The sequence below is a fragment of the Trametes versicolor genome (assembly GCF_000271585.1).
Source record: "Trametes versicolor FP-101664 SS1 unplaced genomic scaffold TRAVEscaffold_9, whole genome shotgun sequence".
Taxonomy (NCBI): domain Eukaryota; kingdom Fungi; phylum Basidiomycota; class Agaricomycetes; order Polyporales; family Polyporaceae; genus Trametes; species Trametes versicolor.
The window spans coordinates 1,571,031-1,591,875 of NW_007360329.1; the positions used below are offsets into that span (position 1 = coordinate 1,571,031).

Genomic DNA, 20,845 nt, shown 5'->3' on the forward strand with positions numbered 1-20,845 from the left:
TCACTTACCGCAGTATGGCACGTTCTGCGCGTGGCGGGTGCAGATGGACGCGGGCGCGCGGTGGAGCGACAGGTCGTTTCGCCATCTCCCCATCCGCATCGTTTCGTGGCTCTTCGTGGTGCTTGTTCAATCCGTCCGTCTTGGAGACCGTTGGAGTTCTTGTGGAGGTTGTGCTCCGTGCTCTTGCTTGGTTAGACTTTGGGAATCGGTATCTCAGGCTTTTCGTCCGGCGATCTGGCGCACGGCACGCTCAGTTGACGTCCACGGTCCTGCATGTCCAGCAGACCCGCCCACTGCATCTCGTCTCCACCGCGGAGCCGCTCCTCACTCCGTACGCAGTGACCGGTGGCCGCCCGCCGTCGTCCGCTACTGTCCGCCCATCTACCTTGACACGAACGCCCATGATCCCCTACTGAACCTGCCTGTCGACGCCCTCCCCCCGCCGACACCCGCCTCACCATCCGACATTCGTAACCATCCCGACGCGACTGCCAGCGCGCATGCCCCGCTCGAGCATGCGCATGTCGTTCGCACAATCCAGCTCGGAATGTAGGGACGACTCTTGCCGTGTCCCCAGCTCCCCATCCTCGTCACGCCTCGCAGAAACCCCACCACACCCCCGAGCCTCCTCGTCCAAACCGTCCAACTCGTCCTCCCGCTGTCCTTCCCCGTCTCGGCCGCGCGCGCTCCTAGCTGAGCGTCGTGTTTCAAGAAGCCAGAGTCTTATTCACGCTGGACGCCCCCGTCCCGAAAAGCTTCGGACATCCTGTCTTTCTTCCCCACAAGATCTTCCTGGCGTCGATCATAATCGACACCGACCTCTTCGATCCAAGGCCGCATCCCCGGCGTGCCGTCACAGCTGCGGAGGTTGCGGAAAGTGTAGCGGACAGTGCAAAGCATCGAGTGGTTCGCGGTAAGCTGCGTTCTATATTTCTTTGCGTTCTGTCACCCTTCCTTCTCCCGCAACCCAGTTCTTCTTGCGCTGTTGTGCTCGCACATATCACTTCTCACCACTGCCACGTTGTCGACAATATGTTATGGTTCCCTTTGCCTTCGTATGAATGCTCATATGTTCCTCCTCCCCCAGCTCGATGGTTCGCTGGTCCGCAGTTGCAGCGCTCTTTCTGCTCAGCTTGCCCTCCGTGCCTCGTGTGCAAGCGGCAGTTCTACCGTTTCCTTCGCGCCACGATGCATGCCATTCCGCATCTGCCACTTTGCCTTCTCCCTTGCCCGAAATGGGCGCTTCCTCCACCATTCCCTATTGGAGACGACAAGCAACGGACACCAGCGGGGGCGGGTCGCCGACGTCAACAGCGACGAGTGCAGCGAGCTCTGGGACGGACGCGTCAGCGTCGGTCACGCTCCCAAGCAGTGCGGCCTCTAGTTCGGCTCCCGCCTCGCAGGACCCCACGGACTCCGGTTCTGCGTCGTCGGCAAGTTCGCCGGCGGGTACTCCCACCGCGGTGTCGATGGACACGACCACGGCGGGCTCTGCGTCCGCGAGCGTCTCCCTGGTGCGTTTCTTGGCACATTTCTCGATAAATGCCCCGCTCACATCCTGTGGTTTTTTGTAGTCGACGAGCGTGCCCTCGATTTCGGTAAGCTTGCCGACGTCTGTCCCGACGTCTATCTCATTTCCGACATTGACAACTGTTCCGACGACCATCTCTGTGACCTCGCTCTCACTGCCGCTTTCTTCAATTTCACTCACTCAGTCGACCACCACTGAGCAGTCTTCGACCACAACGACGATTGCGGGTCCGACAACATCGACTAGTACGGTGCCACCGCCAAGTTCCAGCTCCAGCATACCTGTTTCAAGTGCAAGCTCGACTTCGGCACCGCCAACTTCCACGTCGGTATCGTCGGGCCCCACCTCGACAACGACCTCAAGTAGTGCCGTGAGCTCATCGTGAGTGTCTTCATTCCATCATTTTCACCGGTCTTCCCCCCTCTTTCCTTTTCCATACGTTCCGAATTTGCCTTCCCGGCTGCATATTATGGGCGCATATGATGCACTACATGCTGTGCCGGCCCAGGTGCCTTTAAGCATCATTGCAGTTGCCGCTTCGAGATCCGCGTTCCGCGCCGGACTCTTACCATATATTGGTCTGTAGTGCCTCCAGGACCACCCCGGTCCGAACGTCCTCAACTTCAATTCCGTTGTCTTCGTCAGCTACATCCAGGAGTACCTCGCGAACTGTCTCGTCTACCTCGCGGTCGTCGACTTCGTCGTCTGTCACGTCTTTTAATACTTTGAGGTCTTCCTCCACCTCAAGTTCTACCTCATCCACGTCTACTTCCTCATCCACTACCGTTTCCTCTACGTCCTCATCCTCATCCACGTCCTCATCCACCACCTCTAGGTCATCCTCCACGTCTTCCTTCTCATCCTCGTCCTCATCCTCATCCTCTACGACGTTCTCATCTTCGTCGTCCTCTTTGTCATCGTCTTCTGCTTCCATGTCTTCGAGCTCATCTTCCGCCTCTGTATCATCCTCTGCTTCATCCACATCCTCATCCTCTGGCATATCTTCCAGCACCACAGCCAGCGGCACGATCACGAGCATTTCCACGTCTTCATCTGCACCCGTCACGAATCCTTCCTCCATCTCTGCTTCGTCTAGCTCTGTCGCGGCGTCTCAAGTCTCCTTCTCGTCGTCTATCACCCCCTCTAACACTGCCTCCAGCCTCCCCGCTTCCTCTAGCACGTCTCGGACCACCACGTCGTCATCTGTGTCTACACGACCGGTTCTTAATCCCACTTCAACGCCTTCAACGGTCACAGTGCAGTCCGCCACCACCCTGTACACGACAGTGGTCGAAACAACGACGTTCACCTCGAACGGCAGGACACAGACGAGCACCTTTACTACGATCGTCCCCACTGGCACTCTGCTTCCCAATGGGAGTAATACCAATGGGAACATGTAGGTCTCTCCGTGTCTTCCAACGTGATTAATGCTAATACACGCATACGTAGCTTTGCTCACGACAAGGGTGCCCTTGCCGGCCTCATCATCGGTGTTGTCGCGTTCCTGGCCTTGATAGCTGCATGGGGCGGGTTCGCCTACCGCCGCCACCACATACACCGCATGCAAGCAGAGGCGGCAGCCGCAGCCCTCGGTCGTGGAGGCGGAGGCACCCGCGCGCTTGTGCTGGATGAGGAAGACGACGACCACGGCGCAACGCGTTTCGTAGGCTCCGGCCCCGCATCCGGCGGAGGCGCAGCCGCCTACGACCGCCTCAGAGGAGGAAACAACAACCTGGACTCCCCGGGAGACGACGGTGGCATCAACCCTGTCGGCGACGCGCGCAGCCAGGACGACGCAGGCGGCGGATTCGCGGGGCTAGCCCCCGTGCCCATCATCGGTGCCGGGGAAGACGCGTCCCTAATGCATCCCGCGAACCGCTCGGCCGCGGACATCACGCTCCCGGCGGGCCCAAGCTCCGACGAGGAGATGGGCGTGCTTCCCCCGCTCAGACCGCCGAACTCGCCCACCCGTTCCGTCGCTTCGTGGCTTTCATCTGGTCCTGGACCCGAGCCCGCAGCGTGGTTGGGTGGCCGGGCGGTGTCTTACGGCTCTCTCCGGAGCCCAGACGATCCGTTCAGGTCAAGTGCGGCCCCGGGGTCCCCCACATCGCCCACCTCACCGGCCAGCCGCTCGTCAGTGTACTCCGACGAAGGCCAGTCGAACGTAGGACATATGTCGCTCAATCCCGACGTGCCAGTGGGTGCCGCCGCGGCGCTCGGCGCTGTGTACACAAGCCGAAACACCAGCATGTCCTCTCACGGACACTCGTCCCACGGACACGCTGGTGCGGGGACCGGTTCGTCTTCGGGCGGACATGGCTCTTCGAGCGGACACAAGACCGGCTCGTCGTCCGGGCACAAGACTGGCTCGTCCTCCGGCCATATGCGCACCTCGCTCATCGGCCCGCCCGTCCCCTCGAGCCTCTTGCCCACGCAGACCCAGCGACCTGAGTCTCCCCCATCAGCGTACCGCGACGGCGGCGACGAGGAGAGTGGCCGCATGCCTGGCAACCAGCGGCGTATGAGCGGCTTCCTTGGCCGCTCCCTGCGTGGTCTCCGGATTCGCAGCCCCCGACAGTCCGTCTCGTCCCTCAGCGGAGTCGTGACCCCGCCCATGCGCTCTACCTCCCCTGCGGCGTCTTCCACGCTCCTCGCGAGCGCGAGCCCGCGGCAGTCGGTGTACGATCCCGCGAGTGTGCGCCCGTCGTCGATCTTCCGACCGCAGTCGCCGACGCTCGGTGCGCTACCCGAGCCTGGGTTCGCGCAGGCACAGGGGGCTGGTGGACCGGGTCCGAGTGGAGACACACATCCTCTCGCTGCTTCGACCGGGGTATCGGCATGGCCAGGGTTCGCTGCACTTTTCGGACCGCAGGCTATGCCAAGTCCAGCGCTCACTGAGGGCTCGAGTGTACACGCCCCCGACGGCCTGCTCGACCCGAGAATAGGTTTGGGAGCACGCCCAGGCATGCAGAGTCAAGGTGCATTGAGTTTCAGGGATGATATGGATTACTCCAGACCGATCGGAGGGGTAAGTGCATTTTCATATGTGTAGACCTGGCTGCATAGCTGATACTGCGTCTGCAGCTGGTGAACAACAGGCAGTACAGCCGGACGACGATTCAGACGATGTCGACGCGTGACCCGCACGACCCGCACGACCCGCACGGGTCGCCCCGGCCCCGGCGTCCATCGCTCGAGTCGCACGATACTCAATCGACGCGGGCGGAGACCATACATCCGCACATCGACATCGAGGCCCCGCCCGATGAGTGACGTCCTTCCCAGCCGTAAGCTGCACTGCACTGTCCCTGTTGTGTTTCGTGGACCGTACTAGAGACCTTTTTACGCTACCTTGGGCTGCGCGCGTACGCTTTACCTACCCTATCCCCCCACACACGCTTACTACCGCTCCCCTTCGCACATTTGCATGCACGCGTTACCTCCGGCCCGTCCGCTAGACTCTCGAAACACACGCACGCTTGCCCCGCCTGCTGCCCCGCTCGCTACCCACGCTCGTTGCCAGCCGCTCACCGCTCACCGTCTCCGTTAATCTCTGACCGTGTCACCCGCCCCACAAAACCTCGCGCGGCCGCGCTGGCCAAAGGGATTCCCCATATCCCCGGACCCCCCACACCCACACCCGAACTACCCCACACATCCATTATTCCTCAATCATCATACGATACTCCCCCGCTAACTCCTGTCGTCCGCACCCGCTCGCGCTATCGTGATCCGTTTTGATGCTACGTTCAGTGTATACCCTTCCCCGGACCCCAATGACTTTGCCCCTTGCCCTCCCTGGCGGCGGCCCTGGCGACGCTCCACCCCTGCGCCCCTGGACCCTTTCCGCTGCCGCCGCGGGACTCGGACACGCGCCGAACTACTTCGCACCGCGTACATGCTACTATTACTCCTACTAGTGCTGCTTGCTTGCCCCCTCCCTGTGTGTATCCGTACTTGCCCCGCGGGCCTGCTGCCGCACCCATACACGCCTTGCGACGATTTAGAACACCCGCTGAATATAGCCATGCATATATACATATACCGTATACCGCACCGCGCGGACGTGCACCGCGTGTGGTCGTGCGCCCTGGTTGGGGTGGAACTTGCAGGTACGTCGTCGCTTCGGTTTGGACCTTGTGCTTGATTGCTTCGATCGTAGGAGTATAAGTACACGCATTTGTATTTGCCTCTTCGCGGACCCCTGCCTCGTTCCTGTCAAGGGCCTGCCCAGTTCACTCTGACTCCGCCCCCCCCCCCGGCCAGACACAGACGGTGCGGATCACAGCCAGCCCCGCGCCTTGAAGTCGTCCAGGATGTCCTTCGTTGTCTGCTCGAGCGTCCGGAAGGGCACGCCCAGGAGCCGCCGCTCCTTCTCGGGCGCGTACTGGAACAGGTGCGTCGCCTTCGACGGGTCGTACGCCGTGTTTCCCGCCGGGAGTGTCGGCTCCACACGGTGCGCGGCCGACACTGGGGTTCAAAGACGTTAGGTACGGGCTACAGTGAGGGCGAGAGCGCGACTTACCCCAGTCCTGCCACTTGTAGACGGACGCGCTGACGATGATGCGCTCGCCGCCCGCCTCGGGCTTCGTGAGCGCGAGGGCGTGCGCCAGCGCAAGGTCGCGAACGTCGACGTATGAGGATCTACACGAAAATATCAGCTCCCAATCCCACAAGAGGGGTGCAATAGACGTCCGACGCACCCAACATTCGCAAGCGTGTCATTGTCAACCTCGCCCTTGACGACCTTCAAGTACCACTCGCGCGCAGACTCGTTCAAGCCCTCCGCGCTGTCCACCTCATGTATCACCGGGCCAAACACAAACGGCGGGTTCAGCACCACAAGGTCCCACGCAATCTCGCCCTTGTGCTCCTCGACAAACGCCCACGCCGCGCGCTCCGCGAGCGTCTTGCTCGCGCGGTACTTCGCGGGGGCCGTCGCGCTCGCGCCCTGCGCGCGCACCTCCTGCACGCTGCCCTCGTTCCAGTCCGTCTCGCTGAACACGCGCGGCTCCGTCGAGAGCGTGAGCACGGCCGCGCACGAGGAGGTGACGACGACACGCTGGACGGCGGTGCCGAACTTGAGCGCGGACTGCAGGATGCCGGTCGTGCCGTGCACGGCGGGCACGATGAGCTCGTCGGGCTCGACGGCTTTGAAGTGGAAGGGCGAGGCGGTGTGCTCGATCGCGTCGACGCCTTTGACGGCTTCGTCGAACGCACCCTCCTAGATGCCGCGGAGCATTTGTCAGTTTGGCGATCGCCGACGGCGTTCATGGATGGATGTGTACCTTGGTGATGTCTTCTACGATGACGATCTCAAGCTTGTCACCGTACGATGCAAACGTCTCACGCAGATGGGCCGCCTTGCTCTCCGAGCGGACCGTTCCGCGGACCGCGAAGCCTTGCTCAAGGAGGGTTTTGACGACCCACACGGCGATAAAGCCGTTTGCGCCTGTCACGAGGACTTTTCCGGAGGTGATTGCGGGCATATCGTCAGTACGAGCTACGGTGGGTGTGGGAGGTGCAGCACTGGTCCTGCGTTCACAAGTAGGATGAGCGTACTCGCTTTATATAGGCGCGGCAGTGGGAGGAAGGCCGCGGCAGATAAGGCTGCCACTCAATCGCGTGATAGCATCGTCATACGCCCCCGAAGCCTCTAATTAATGCACACGGAAGTTCGACTCACATTTTGGTACTGGACTCCGATTAGCTCAAAGCGAATGGGCGTCGTGTCACCGGCAGGACACCCTCCGAGCACCTTCCCAGACTTGGGTAGTCGCGACCCACATGGCTTCTTACTTTACAACATGTATCGGGCGACTGCTTTCGCGGCCGAAAGATCTACAGCCATCCTCTCGTCTTGAAGTCCTCGATGACATCCTTCGACGTCTCCTCAAGCGTGCGATACCGGATCCCGAGTATGCGCTGACTCTTCTCCGCGTTGTAACTCACCAGTTGGACAATCTTCGCGGGATCGAACGCTTCGGGCTCTCCCGCAGGGATCTTGTCAGAGTGAGGGCGCGATGCGTTGACTGAGGGGTAAAGGTCAGGTGTGTATATATGTAACGCGAGGATTGAACGTACCAAATTGCTGCCAGACGTACGGCCCTCCCCTTATGATGAACCGTTCTCCTCCAGCGTCAGGCGTGATCAAGACGAGGACCTGTGCGTGCGCAAGGTCGCGCACGTCCACCCACTCGGATCTGCCGAACACGATCAGCATCGGCAGTGGCGTCCGGTCCGGACCCCCTGGATTTGAAAGATAAAAGAACGAAAATGCTTACCCATTCTTGACCAGCCTGTCTCCCGACAGATCGCCTTTCACGACATGGTCGGCCCAATCCCTCGCCGTCCCGCCCAACGTCTCCAGACTAGACGCCTCGTGCACGAAAGGCCCAAAGATGAACGGCGGGGCGACCACAGAAAGTTCCCAGCCCAACTCTCCACCAGCCTTCGCCTTCTCCGCCTCGTAAAAATCCCAGGCGGCGCGCTCGGCCAGCACTTTGCTCGCGCGGTACTTTTGCCAGCCCGCGGCGGCGCGCCCGTTCTCTTGCACGTCCTTGACCGCGTCCTGGTTGAAGTCCTTCTCGTCGAGGACACGCGGGGCGGACCCCGGCGGGAGGGTGCTGACGACTGCGGCAGTGGATGAGGTGATGACTACGCGTTTGACGGTTGCGCGGTGCTTGAGGGCGCTGTTGAGGACGCTCTTGGTGCCCTCGAGCGCGGGTAGGATGACATCGTTCGGATCGTCTGCTTCGACGTTCACTGGCGAGGCGATGTGCAGTATCGCGTCGGTATCCTGCGCAGCTGCGTCAAACGCCCCTGGCTGGATGAAACGATTAGTTTTCGAGTTGTAAGATAGACGGAGAGCGTGCAGACCTTTGTGATATCCGGGACGACGACGAGTTCAAGTTTGTCACCGTGCGCTTTGAAGAGCTCGCGGAGGTACGTGCCCTTGCTCTCCGAACGAATGGTACCACGCACGGTGAAGCTCCGCTCGAGCAGGTACTTGAGCACCCAGACCGCGACGTATCCATTTGCGCCGGTTACGAGTACGCGCCCCGAAGTAATTGCAGGCATGGAGTTGAGGTTTGTCCAGGTGGCCGGAGGAAGGAAGATGTATGTGCTTCCACACTGTCCCAAAGCTGTGCCTTATATAGTTGCCGGCGGGTCGTATGCTGCGAGCTCGACAGTGGCGCGCCATCGCACGCCTGTATGAGTGTGAGGCTCGGGCGAGCTTCCTAAGCACCGGCTTCTTCGTTGTCTCTCCTGGAAGCTGGACGTCCGAAAAATATCATCTGGCTTGTCAGAATGGGTAGGTTTTGAGATGGGTATTGCTGGCTATGCGCACGCTATGTGCCGATCTATGTATGTCGAAGAGTGAGCAGAGACTCAACGAATCAGCAGGAATCAGCTCATTCGGTTGCGGCTCGCTTAGGCGGAATTATATGGCATCCGTAACGGGTCAGCTTCCAAGCGCCCATTCAGCCACTCACCCACGCGAGTTTCCTGATGGATCCTTTGCCACCGCTGGATCCGCCCTTTACGGCGTAATAACTTTTGTGCGAGATATCTCTTTGAACTCCTGCAGCCAATCCTGCGGGGCGTTCATGCACCCACGGCTCCGACGACTGTTCATATCTCACACCCGCGACTGCGACTGTATGTATTAAATGGTGCGCAAGTCACCCTGCCCCGCAGCGCCCTCCCAAAGACATTGATTTTACTGTGTTCCAGTCGACAAAGCCAGAGCAGCGGAATGAATGGGGACGCGCACCCCCCTTGCGGCGGCACGCAAAACAGCCAGCCTACAACAACGTGCATGCTGGCGCCCATCAAATACGACAATACCAAGGGTCTGCTGAGCTTTTCTTGCGCCGCCAACCACCCTGCCACTAGCCTCAAAAACGCCGCGTCCATATCACACCGTCTTCGCGCAGGTGAGAAAACATCTACTAGGTGTGCAATATGCCAAGATGAGTGTACGGGAGTCTCTGATAGAATTACTCCACGCAGATTGAGTACACACCTCGATTCGCGCGTCCTGCACAATCACCAGGCATAGTACACGTCAAGCTGCATCTCTCCTGCGGAAGTTGAGACCGCTGAACTGTGTGTTAGGTACGATGCTCTTCGTTCGCATGCTTCAACAGCTGGGAATAATTCGCACACACGCGCTGCACTGAGCTCCCTGCACCATCCGGAGCACATGGGATCGGGGAAGCCTGCCATTTCGCCTTCCTGAGCGGGATCTGCGAGCGCGGGTGCGGGACATGCACGCGCTCCCCCGAGGCACCAGTGCTCGAGGGCAGCGCGGAGAACGAGCGTACCAGCCGTCTCCGGGCTTTCCTGCTCGCCAACGGCCACGGCGGGAAGGCAGCGCATGGGCGACACACGCACACGAGTCCGCCTCACACGCGTGCAGCTTGTCTGCACCCGGCACACCATAACGTTCCCACCGCATGCAGTCGCTTGTCCTGACTCCCGGCCCCAACGGCGAGAGAGAGATCTTGAAGGCAGCCGGAGTCGACGTCCTCCAGGCTGCTCACACAGACGGTGCACTGTACAAGTATATATTTCGCATGCAACACGTACATCACCCGGCACACTGCACGAACGGCGCCCGCGCACTACGGTGGCGGGCGCAGGTCTACTACCGACACGGCACGCGGCCCGCACACACGGCGGGGACGCATATAGGAGTCTCCAGGCTGTGGGGTCTCCAGTTCCAGCCACTCATCGCCCCGGAGTGTCCGCTCTCTCGCACTCGCCACCTCTTGCACCCTCGTTTCCACATCGTCGACGTGTGCCACGTCTAGGCTAGTGGGACCGCGCCCGTCCACGGGTTTGCCATCGTCTTCTCAGAACACCTGTCCATATTCCGCCGACGCGTATGTGGCTCGGTTGACGGCGGGCGCGACATACACGGGTGGTTGAGGATCCCGACTTCCGGTTATCCTCGCAATCCGATATTGGCCGCCTGTGCTCTTCTGCGGTGTGCTGCGGCGTGCAAGAGGCTTGGCTTAGTGCAAAGGAGGCCGACGGGGACAGGTTCATCTGCGAACTCGGAGACACGGTCACCGATCATCAGCTTATCTTGGGCCGAGGAGCCATAAACACTGTACACACGCGACACACTGATCGACGTGTGCTTCTTAACCTTCTTAACCTCACCATGTACGAAAGCTTCTCTTCCAGGTTCATATGTCTTCCAGTTATCGCATCCAGGTCGGCCCATTGTGTTGAAAAGGATACGATCCAGCCATGATGGCGATGTGTGGTGGTATATTAGTATAGAATTCAAGAGCCTGCTCGACTTGGAGGGGCGGAGAGCTGCACTACTGGGCCTATAATGTACTGCAAAATGTTAATGGCTGGATTTTAAGGCGGCAGCAATCTTGATATGGTTTCTTCAGGAGAAGTTTGTATAGTTCTAAGTAAGCTATAATGGACGTGAGAAAGAGATCGTGAAGGCTCACCGCCGAGACTCGGACTTTCCTTGTACAATATAACTCAAGCGCGAAGGCTTTGTTGAGGGTTCCGTATCATCGGGGCCACCGTTGGTCCAGATTGTAGACTGTCGCCAAAATAGTTAGCGCCGTCCCAGATGCAATGGCACCAACTACGTAGTGGACGCCCAACGTACCTCTGAGCAGGTGGCTGTCGCGGAGCGCAGGGAACATGTTCACGAAGCGCCCGTCGTCCGGGTCCGCCTCGTCGCGGTAATCGAAGGCGAAGAAAATCGCCTCCAAACCATCGAAGAATAGCGCGGAGGTGAGCACACGATCAAGTTCCGCGGCAAAGACGGGCATGGACGCCAGAGCGTGCGAGCTGGACTCAAATGCGAATTCGATGGAACGCAGAGTGTGACTCGTGAGGTGCGAGAGAAGCCAGGATAGCCACGTCCAGTCGGGGATGGCATTGCGGTCATGGCGGCAGTCGAATCGCAGAGTGCGCAGAATGTGGCAGTGTGAGAGATCGAGCTGCCTCTCTGCAGGGTTATGCGTCAGCTAACGTCGTCCTGCGACGATGTACACGTATCAGGGCGCTCTTACCGATGACCCTGAGGGGAAAAGCACCTGCGTCCCTCTTCGATATGTTGATCGAAATCTCCTCGAGCGTGCTTCCTGCGTTCTCCCAAAGCGCACCGATAGCTTGGCCGTCGTCGCGACTTGCAGAGAGTGCGTATTTGCAATCCACGCGGCGAAGAGAAGGGAATGTGTTGTACCGGAAGAGCCAGTCCACGACGGTGGTTCGCTGAGTAGAGCTAACTCGGAGGAACGTGAGGGAGGCCATAGTGCAACCTATGTCGCTCGCGATCTCCGGATCCAACTGCCGTTCGCATTCTAGGTGGTTTGCGGACAAGGACTTGAGATGGCTGAGCGCGCGGAGAATGATCGAGAAGTCTGCGAGGGTGGTGAACGTGACATCGTTTAGCTCCAACGAGGTAACGGAGGAAAGTTGCGATAGGGATCGCAGATAGCCGAGGCCGTAGCGTGTCGGCAGCCAGAATTGGTTGTGGACAGCGAAAAGGCGCGGCTGGATGATGGGATGTGCGCTCAACACAGCAGGAAGACGTGCGACTATGGTCTCTGCAGGTCGGAGGACACCTAGGAATGTGTTCTCCGAGACTTCGATCTCTTCTACGTATTCAAGAAGATGTGGAGCATTGAAAACCAAACAGACCAGACGATCGAGATGCCCGAGTACAGAGAGCCTGATGACGCGGAAGAGGTTTAGACGGCTTCTAGGTAACCATGCCTTGCAAACCAGGGACGTCGCCCTAAGAGAATCCTCGTCGCCTAAGGTGTCGATAGCATGCTCGAAGAGTTCAATGGGGAGAACGAGGGCGAGCATGGGGTATACAGGGCGGTTCGACAAAGGGCCGTAATGGGATCCCGAAGGGCGACTATATCTGTGATGTCTGAGTCAGACAGGTGCAGGTGAGTTTTCGTAACCGTGCGGTACCGTGAAGCCGTTTCCGAATCGTCCGGTACATAACCGATCAGACTTGCAGACTTTAAGCTGGGATCTAAGCGAGTGTTAGCGAAACCGTGGGTCAGTCGACTCAGACTAATCTCAAAGTACTCACTGTGCATGACCTGCGCACGTCTTGACGTAACCATACTCCTGTGAAAACTACTTACGTTGCACGCAAGCACTCACTGGGACTGAGACATCCTTGAGGCACGCATACACTCACAACCTGTGCGGCAGAATGACCCACTCTGGGCCACGGCGTGTGACAGCGTATTAGTTTGTGTATTATCAGGCAGGAAGGGCCGAACAACTGCACTACTGGACCTGTGATACAAGATGATAGAATCAATGGCTGAAGTACAAGGTGACATCGAATACTCACCATGACCACTCTGGTTTGGCGAGTGGCCTCAGTGGGTGTTCTAAGGTACCTGATCCAAATTGTACACTGCCGTCATACATAATTAGTGTCGATGGTGCTTCGCAGTGCGCACTAAACGTACCTTGGAGCAAGCGACTATCGCAGAGGGCCGGAAACATCTCAAAGAAGCGATTGTCATCCGGATCCGCCGCGTCAGAGTAGTCGAAGTCGAAGACGACAGAATCCAACCCATCCGAGAACAACGCGGACGTGAGCACCCGATCGAGCTCCTCGGCGAAGGTGTGCATGGATGCGAGGGCGTGCGAGCTAGACTCGAAAGCGAACGCGATGGTGCGCAGGGTACGGCATGTGAGATGTGACAACAGCCAGATGAGCCACGTCCAGTCGGGGACTGCGCCGCGCTCATGGCGGCAGTCGAATCGCAGGGTGCGGAGAATGCGACACGGTGAGAGATCGATCTGCAACTCTGTGAAGGCGCTTGTACGTGAGTGCTGCGGTGATATGTACACTCGAGAGGGCATGCGTACCGATGACCTCAAAGGGGAGGCGGCGCGCGCTAGCCGACCTCTTTGTTATGTTGATCGAAATGTCTTCAAGCGTCTCCCCGGCGTTCTCCCAAAGTTCGCCGAGGGCCTGGCGATTATCGGGATGAGAGAATTCGTATTCGCACTCCAGGCTGCGAAGAGACGGCATAGAGACGTGCCGGAAAAGCCAGTCCACGACAGTGGTAGGATGATAGGAGCTGGCTCGGAGAGACGTGAGGGAAGGCAAGATACAGCCTATGTCACTCGCGGTCTCGGGATCCATCTGCCGGTGACAGTCTAGGTGTTTCACGGAGAGGGACGTGAGGTGGCTGAGCGCGCGGAGGACGATGGAAAAGTCTGCGAGGGTGGTAAATATGACATCGAATAAGTCCAGAGAGGTGACGGACGAGAGTCGCGATAGAGAGAAAAGGTAGTCGGGATCGTAGCGCGTTGGCAACCATGCTTGATCATGAATGGTCAGAAGGCGTGGCTGGACGAGTGAATGCGCACTGAGCACAACAGGAAGGCGTGCAGCGATCGTCTGCGCGGGCCGAAGGACTCCGAGGAACGAGTTCTCCGAGATGTCGATCTCTTCCACGTATGCGGCAAGGTGCGGTGCATGGGAAAGTAAGCCTGCCAGACGATCGAGGTCCCCGGCTAGAGATAACTCGATGACGCGGAAAAGGTTCAGTCGACTTCTGGGTAACCATGCTCTGCAGACTAGGGACGTCGCTTTCAGAGATGCTTCGTCGCCCAATGAGTCGATAGCATGCTCATAGAGCTCGATGGGGAGGGTGAAGGCGAGCATGAGGCACAGATCCCTTTGAGCTGGAAGCGTACAGACTTGAAGACGGCGAGGGGGAATGTTAAATCTAGTAGACCTGAGTCAGATGGATGCGGGACGGTTTCCGTGACCAAGCGGAACCGTCAAGCCATTTCCGAGTGACTAATCAGTCAGCAAGTTAAACTTACGGGGATTCCTGACTGCTCCTCTATAGCGTTTGGAGCCTTAATCCAGGCCAAGACGGACGAGGTTTTATGCGAAGGAGCTGTAACCACCATTCGTGAGAGTCGTCATGATAAGTACTGCGGACTCCCTGACGCAATGTGCTGATGTTATAGCCCGCCCGAGCCCTCTATACTAGGAAAGTGTCTAGTAAGCTTTACCCAAAACGGATTTCAAATCCGAAATATGATACTCACAACCCATGTGCCAGGTGTTCAACAGTAGGTGGTAGGGGAAAAGAGAGAAAAGGTTCGACGTGAGCTGCAAACCGAAGAGTACATACGGGCGCTTGTCCGTGATACAGTTCGACTTCCGAAAACGGCAACGTGGTTTAACCTGCGTGAAGCGCGTAAGGGCCTTTTGCTCTCTCCCGTGCACTCACCCTTAAGCACCTTGTGGTGTTCATAGCTTTGCTCTGCTGATAGGCTCAAACGACACGTAAAACTCAGCTATGTCTTCGCGAAGAGTATGTTATATCGTCTCCAACGACCTCGTAAAGGTAAGCCCAAATGATAGAATCTCCACGCCTCTTGATCATAAAAACATGCCAACAATATCATCTTCTAGGCTTCATCTTTGCTACCTTCAAACAAAAACAGGTCTCTGTTAGTTCACACGCTAGCGAAAGCTTACGGACTATTGTCACCACGCGAGCCGGAAGGCAGCGGTAGCGCCACCCTCACAGTACTTCGACCCATACCTGCAGACACAAAGGAGCTATCCGCGTACCACGACCGAGATTACCTCGAGTTCGTCCTGAAATCTAACCAAGCTCCATCTGAGGAAGATATGAATGCCGAGTTTGGGATCGAAGAAGTATGTTTGATGGACTTGAGCCCGTGCTTGGCTTAGATGTCCAACAGGACTGCCCTGCGTTTCCTCATCTGCCGGAGTATGTGCGGCTAGTTGGTGGAGCAACTCTAATAGGTTCGTTACACTCTTTTTCCGAGGAAGTTTATTCGCGCCACTGACGCCACATCAGCTGCAAAGGCTCTTCGCAACAACCAAGCCGAAGTGGCTATATGCTGGGATGGCGGAAGGTATGCACGGGATTTCTCCACCAGAGTATGCCCTACGAAGTGCGAAACTGAACTATCCAGACATCATGCACAGAAGTCCCGCGCATCAGGATTCTGCTACGTTGCCGACTGCGTGCTTGCAATCCTAACGCTAAAGCGACCTATACCAGCCACTCCCAGCCCATTGAAGCCCCGGGTCATGTATCTCGACCTCGACCTACACTTCTCCGACGGCGTCTCGCAGGCCTTCCACTCCATCTCATCTGCCTCCTCTTCGCCACAAGTGCTCACATTCTCGGTCCACCACACGGCGCCTGGCTTCTTCCCTGTCTCCGAACACTCGGTGCTGTCCGATCCTACCAGCCCTTCCTTCGACCCCTTCGCGCTTTCCCTACCCCTAGAGCGCGGGGCGTCCAACGCAACCTTTGCACGAGTATGGAACATCATAGACCGGGTGAAGGACGCATTCAGACCGGACTACGTTGTCGTACAGTGTGGAGTCGACGGGCTCGCAGGCGATCCGTACGCCACCTGGAACTGGTCACTTGGCGACGGAGACGGAAGTTTAGGCTGGTACATTGATAATATATGTCGCTGGGGGTGCAAGACGTTGCTTCTGGGCGGAGGTATGGATTCCTGAAGGGTTTATTTTGCCGTTTGTGAATCCTGACATCATACCACTAGGCGGATACAACTCGCCCAATGTTGCGCGTGCTTGGACATACTTCACGTCTATCGCGGTAGATTCGCCCTTCATTCTTGTGCGTTGAGGGGGCGATATTGACAGACCATATTGTTGCGCAGCTGGATCGCCCCCTTTCTCTCGAGGCGGACATCCCTGACCACTCCGCGTTCCCTCTTTACGCGCCGTCGTTCATCCTCGACGTCCCGCCGGGCAACACCCAAGACCAGAACACGGCAGAGTACTTGCAGCACGCGGAGAGCGTGTTCGCGCAGATCACAGAGACGATACGCGAGAGAGTAGGGACTTCTGAACAGCGCGCATAGCTCTGAGCGCAGGGATCGTGGCCTCTGGCGCCGCCAGTCTATACTCACACCACAATATCCGATCCTTTGAAACAGTCCTTCATCACTTTCCTGGAACCCTCTAACGGTATAGGATACAAACAATTGTACAAGTTAATTGTGCAAGTAAACAAACATAAAGAACATCAGAGCCATCGACACCTAAGTCGACATGCATCTGTCCACCGACAAGCCCTCGCCAGGGTTACCCCACCTGTGCACGAACATCAGTCAGCGTCGTCTCGGGCGTATAGCAGTACGGAAGGACGTACCAGTTCGGGAAGGACACCGCGTTCCCACTCGCGCCGAACACAGCGAAGGAGAGGATGAAGAGGATGACCTGCGAGCCGCCGTCGAGCGCGGCGGACGTGAGGTAGTTGTACTTCTTGAACCACTTCGGGCGGCGCGAGCGCGCCCACACCTGCGCGGCGTACCCGAGCACGAGGCACGTCCACCACTGGCCGTTGACGGAGTACGGCAGGTAGCCGATGTAGAGCAGCAGGATGGGCGTGATGATGTACTCGGCCGCGCGCCCGATCCACGAGCCGCGCGGGGAGAACTTGTGCACGAGCCAGAAGGGGATCGGGAAGAGCAGGCCGATGAAGATCGCGAAGGAGATGAGGTAGTATGGCTTCCCGTACGCGAAGAGCTCCTTGCCGAGCGCGCCCATCGCGACCGAGGACGAGTTGTAGCCCTGGATAATCCAGCCGCTCCAGATACGGGTGCCGATGGGGTCGATGAGGGCCTCGCGGTTGTTGTTGACGATGCTGATCATCACTGTGCGATGTTCAGTACCAAGCACGTATTGCGCGAGACTGCCTGTTACTCACTGGTGTAGTTGAAGATAGAACCGATGATCGAGCCAGCCATCTGCGCAGCGAACGTCGCGCGGGGAGGGATCTTGGTGTACTGGCCGAGCTTAAGGTCTTGCAACATGGCGAGCGTCTGGTACGCGGTACTGTTGCCGTACAAGTTGACGTACATGACGGCCACAGGCTTGCCGGGGTGCACGAAGGCAGCGAGAATGTTCATCGCAAACTTGATCTGGATCTGGAAGCCGGTGGTGGCGGCGACTGCAGGAGCCATTGGTTAGCGCCTCATCCATGATATGTTGCGGAAAGAGACGTACTGAAGCCGATGCAGATAGCGATGCAACAGCTGATGACGGTGAACAGGAGGACACTCCACGCGGGCAGGAGCCAGTCGCCCTTGTTGTACTAATAGCGAGCAAAACGAGTAAGCTACCTAGAGCGCAGCTGTGCTGAGGGAAATGACGTACGCTGCAGCCGATACCAATGGCAAGAGACCCGACGAAGAGAAGCATGTACCACCACTGCGGCACTTCCTTGTACTTCTTCATCTCTGCGTAGCAACGTCAGCATGCGGATCGAGGACAAATATCGCCGAAGACGCTTACCTTGGAAGTGGGGGTCGTCGATGTCCTGGTTGGACTTCAAGAAGCGCATGCCACCGAAGGCCCTCTTCAGGTCGGGCCAGTGCCACAGAAGAACGTGCACGATCGCGGCGCCCAGACTGAAGTTGTAGCACATCTGGGAGATCACGTAGGTGGTGGTGTAGCGCGGGAGACCGACGGTGGCAAGCTTGGACGGGTCGACGTTGTTCTCGGGGGTCAGGATCGCGGTCTGGTTGTAAGACCCGCCCTCGTCGTTGAAGAGCGCCTGCGACATCCACGGGATGCTGCGCCCGTTGAACGAGTTGTTGTAGTACGCGAGCGTGAGGACGAGGTAGCTGATGCCCATGCCGAGGTACGAGTTGAGCTGAGTACGCCACGGCCACACCAAGGGGTTACCCTGGGTGATGAGCGTCCAGCTCGTGCCGAAGCTGAACAACCCGATGCCTTCGTTGCTAGATCCAGCGCCGAACAAGTTCCTGACGAAGGTGTGACGACCACGGTCCGCAAGGCAGACGATGGAGATGGCCGTAAGAAGGGGGAAAGGGTATTGGGGGATCCATTCCCAGCAGAAGATCGCTGCGAACACAATCCAGAAGTAGCGACGCTTCTTGTGGTTGAGCACGCCGCCGAAGTGCAGACTCTGCAGCAAGTTGACGACCGAGATGTAGTTCGGGTAGAACGCGTATGTCGGGTATACCAAGAGAGTGCGGAGGAGACCGGCGATACCGTAACCGATCATCTGGCTGGCGAAGATTTGGAAGATGGCGACGGCGGCGTTGAGCTTCAGGTTGTAGAACAAGTCTGGTACTATAGTCAGTCTCTGCAGGACGGTGATAGCAGACGGGATAATTACCGAGGGCCGCGATGATCTCCATGGCCACAGCGACGGTGGAGGCGGTCGATGACATGATGACAATGGCCGTGTGCTCTGTGACAGACGGGTAAGAGGTATGCACGGCGCGCTAGCAAAGCGACATACCCTTGATGTTGAACGGCCCCGGGTTCAAGTGCCGCCAGAAGCCCTTGGAGGGCATAACACCTGATGAGCGGGTGTTGTCAGCTTTGCGGAGTCATGACGGTGGAAGGAACTCACTATGCATGGCAGTCCCAAGAACGTACGCAATGATCAAGCAGAAGAGCTGCGAGACCGTAGCGTTCTAGAGAGCCGAGGCGGTTAGATCTCCCCAGTAGCCGGAAGGCGATCAATGACGTACCTGAGGCTTGAAAGTGTAGATCGTCGAGAGCACCGAAGTGAACGCGGAAAGACCGATACCCAAAAAGACCGTACGGAAGGTCCAAGTAGGCAGGGTAGGATCGTCTTGGGCCGAGATGACCTGAATGCGGCCATGTCCGTGATCAGCGCCCTGTATACATCCCGAAAGGCGAAGGGGCTTACCTCAAGCGCGACGTCCTCATCCTTCACGATGATCTCCGAACCGACATCGTCGTCCAGAACGGAATGCGACTCGACGTCGACCTTCTTCTCGTCCGAGATGCTGTCCTTGAGATCCTTCTCGCTGAAGCTTTCGCTGTCCGAGTGGGGCAGCGTCGGCGCCGCAACGGCGGCTGCGTTCTCCTGAGCTGTCATGGCCGTCGGGTACGGGGGCGTACGCGAGCGTGGGGAAGCCGAAGACGTGGGACTCGAGAGGGCGAGGGGGAGCGGGGATGCCTCTGGCAGCGAAGTCGGGTGACCAGTGCCTACGCCTGACCAGCCCCGCCCGCGATCCGTATATCTTTATACAGGCGCGGAATAGGCATTTGCTCCATATGACGGGCGCTCAAAAAGAAGGAAGGGCGATTTGCGCTATCTCTGCGAAGCCCAAGGGGCAGATAAGAGCGGTCGCGTCGCTGCTGAGAGATTAGCAGCGGCATGGGGTCTGCGCCTGCCACTAGACGAGAGCCACATCAGATACGTGATGGCTGTGAGGAGAGTATTTGCCTCTTACCGGATGGAATTGCCAGGCACGGTGCGCGCACTGCGATCCCCCGAGTGCGGGGAAGTTGCAAAGTGACTGGATCTGCGCACGGGCGTCTAAAGTTATGGGCGGAGGTGGACCTCTCTGCTCGACAATCGCGGCGCAGCCATTCGCCGGCCTACAATCTTCAGCTCCCCGTTTGGACTAAAACGTCCACAGGTACCGCCAAGACGCCTCGTATTCTATAAGCCATGACCGCAAAAACTGAACGGACGGGCAAATTATTCTGCGCCATTATCGCATGCCCGATACACCAGATACACTTCCTTATCGCGCTTTCCACTAGGAGGCGGCCTGCCGCCGTTACATCTTAATCTTCAACGTGGATATCCCGAATAGCGAGCGATAGCGCCGTGCGATCGGACGGGGGCCAGCCGCTAGCCCGCACTACGTAGTCGCCGAGTCTACGAGTTGCACCGCATACGCCGTACGGGACCTGGCAGACCTAGAGGCCTAGATAGCTGATCGTGCATAGCAGAAGCTGACACTGCAGAAGCTTCTGGCACGCGACGTGTTGCCTGGTCGGCATCTCTCTTGGTCACCATCGAGCTTCTGAAGGCAATCGCCCGAGCCCTGGCAGAAAGTCCACTGGCGAGGCACCGAGTCCCGACCAGCGCGCGCCACCAAGGCCTCGAGTCCACTCAAGCAAATTGCAGCGCCCGCAGCGACGCTCGCCGGCTCCATCGCCCCGCCACCTACGTGACGCCACAAAGGGTTAATGGAATGTGAATACGGTGGCGGCGGGAGCAAACCGGAGGAACAGACTTACCGCGACGTGCAAGACTAGGCGCGGTCGCTCCAGATGCTGGGAAGTCGCTCAGGCGCAGGGTGGGCACTGGGCAGCGAGCCTCGGTGGAGACGGGGCTGGCGATGGACCGTGCAGTGCCAGGCCTTGAATGCAACTCCCCGTGGCGTCGAGCGAATTTTGCTCGCCGAGAGGCCCGAGGGGGCGAGGCAGCGTGCGCGCAGCCGCTGGCCCGAGGC

At 58.4% G+C, this 20,845-nt stretch overlaps 8 protein-coding genes across 8 annotated transcripts; 2 read left to right on the forward strand and 6 right to left on the reverse strand.

Annotated features, from left to right (window-relative positions):
- Window positions 1-1,000: 1,000 nt before the first annotated feature.
- Window positions 1,001-2,612, reverse strand: TRAVEDRAFT_22321 (uncharacterized protein; the record flags this gene model as incomplete). Its single annotated transcript, XM_008042695.1, has 5 exons — window positions 1,001-1,258; window positions 1,286-1,685; window positions 1,712-1,734; window positions 1,813-1,876; window positions 2,101-2,612. 5 exons carry the CDS (start codon window positions 2,610-2,612, stop codon window positions 1,001-1,003), a joined length of 1,257 nt encoding a protein of 418 aa, XP_008040886.1.
- A 1,542-nt stretch (window positions 2,613-4,154) lies between these two features.
- On the forward strand, window positions 4,155-4,669 carry TRAVEDRAFT_90702 (uncharacterized protein; the record flags this gene model as incomplete). Its single annotated transcript, XM_008043318.1, has 2 exons — window positions 4,155-4,562; window positions 4,619-4,669. Coding segments are annotated over 2 exons (459 nt in total), but the record flags the coding sequence as incomplete, so codon positions are not given.
- A 1,147-nt stretch (window positions 4,670-5,816) lies between these two features.
- On the reverse strand, window positions 5,817-7,023 carry TRAVEDRAFT_130004 (NAD-P-binding protein; the record flags this gene model as incomplete). The annotated part of the gene is made up of 4 exons (XM_008043319.1): window positions 5,817-6,004; window positions 6,060-6,178; window positions 6,238-6,758; window positions 6,823-7,023. 4 exons carry the CDS (start codon window positions 7,021-7,023, stop codon window positions 5,817-5,819), a joined length of 1,029 nt encoding a protein of 342 aa, XP_008041510.1.
- A 352-nt stretch (window positions 7,024-7,375) lies between these two features.
- On the reverse strand, window positions 7,376-8,614 carry TRAVEDRAFT_66140 (D-lactaldehyde dehydrogenase; the record flags this gene model as incomplete). The annotated part of the gene is made up of 4 exons (XM_008043320.1): window positions 7,376-7,566; window positions 7,619-7,737; window positions 7,819-8,360; window positions 8,414-8,614. The coding sequence occupies 4 exons, from the start codon at window positions 8,612-8,614 to the stop codon at window positions 7,376-7,378; spliced, it is 1,053 nt and encodes a 350-aa protein (XP_008041511.1).
- Window positions 8,615-11,079: 2,465 nt separating this feature from the next.
- On the reverse strand, window positions 11,080-12,391 carry TRAVEDRAFT_50408 (uncharacterized protein; the record flags this gene model as incomplete). The annotated part of the gene is made up of 3 exons (XM_008042950.1): window positions 11,080-11,111; window positions 11,181-11,525; window positions 11,590-12,391. The coding sequence occupies 3 exons, from the start codon at window positions 12,389-12,391 to the stop codon at window positions 11,080-11,082; spliced, it is 1,179 nt and encodes a 392-aa protein (XP_008041141.1).
- Window positions 12,392-12,784: 393 nt separating this feature from the next.
- Window positions 12,785-14,542, reverse strand: TRAVEDRAFT_60048 (uncharacterized protein). Its single transcript, XM_008043321.1, has 5 exons — window positions 14,393-14,542; window positions 13,424-14,292; window positions 13,018-13,362; window positions 12,897-12,962; window positions 12,785-12,838 (listed from the first exon to the last, which is right to left on the reverse strand). Exons 2-4 carry the CDS (start codon window positions 14,226-14,228, stop codon window positions 12,937-12,939), a joined length of 1,176 nt encoding a protein of 391 aa, XP_008041512.1. The 5' UTR covers window positions 14,229-14,292; window positions 14,393-14,542; the 3' UTR covers window positions 12,785-12,838; window positions 12,897-12,936.
- A 335-nt stretch (window positions 14,543-14,877) lies between these two features.
- Window positions 14,878-16,453, forward strand: TRAVEDRAFT_130160 (histone deacetylase 8; the record flags this gene model as incomplete). The annotated part of the gene is made up of 7 exons (XM_008043322.1): window positions 14,878-14,925; window positions 14,994-15,242; window positions 15,290-15,353; window positions 15,409-15,466; window positions 15,527-16,071; window positions 16,130-16,185; window positions 16,250-16,453. 7 exons carry the CDS (start codon window positions 14,878-14,880, stop codon window positions 16,451-16,453), a joined length of 1,224 nt encoding a protein of 407 aa, XP_008041513.1.
- A 180-nt stretch (window positions 16,454-16,633) lies between these two features.
- On the reverse strand, window positions 16,634-19,473 carry TRAVEDRAFT_39047 (OPT oligopeptide transporter; the record flags this gene model as incomplete). The annotated part of the gene is made up of 11 exons (XM_008042842.1): window positions 16,634-16,685; window positions 16,744-17,248; window positions 17,302-17,544; window positions 17,601-17,688; window positions 17,751-17,833; window positions 17,889-18,686; window positions 18,739-18,813; window positions 18,865-18,924; window positions 18,979-19,042; window positions 19,100-19,219; window positions 19,282-19,473. 11 exons carry the CDS (start codon window positions 19,471-19,473, stop codon window positions 16,634-16,636), a joined length of 2,280 nt encoding a protein of 759 aa, XP_008041033.1.
- Window positions 19,474-20,845: the final 1,372 nt, after the last annotated feature.

Bases quoted from the DNA above. Each gene is read 5' to 3' on its own strand.
- TRAVEDRAFT_60048 (XM_008043321.1), bottom strand. From the start codon at position 14,228: ATGCTCGCCTTCACCCTCCCCATCGAGCTCTATGAGCATGCTATCGAC. The intron at 13,363-13,423 runs GTACGCATGCCC...GCGCCTTCACAG, and splicing joins CCTCCCCTTTGAGGTCATCG to AGTTGCAGATCGATCTCTCA. The intron at 12,963-13,017 runs GTACGTTTAGTG...GTATGACGGCAG, and splicing joins CGATAGTCGCTTGCTCCAAG to TGTACAATTTGGATCAGGTA.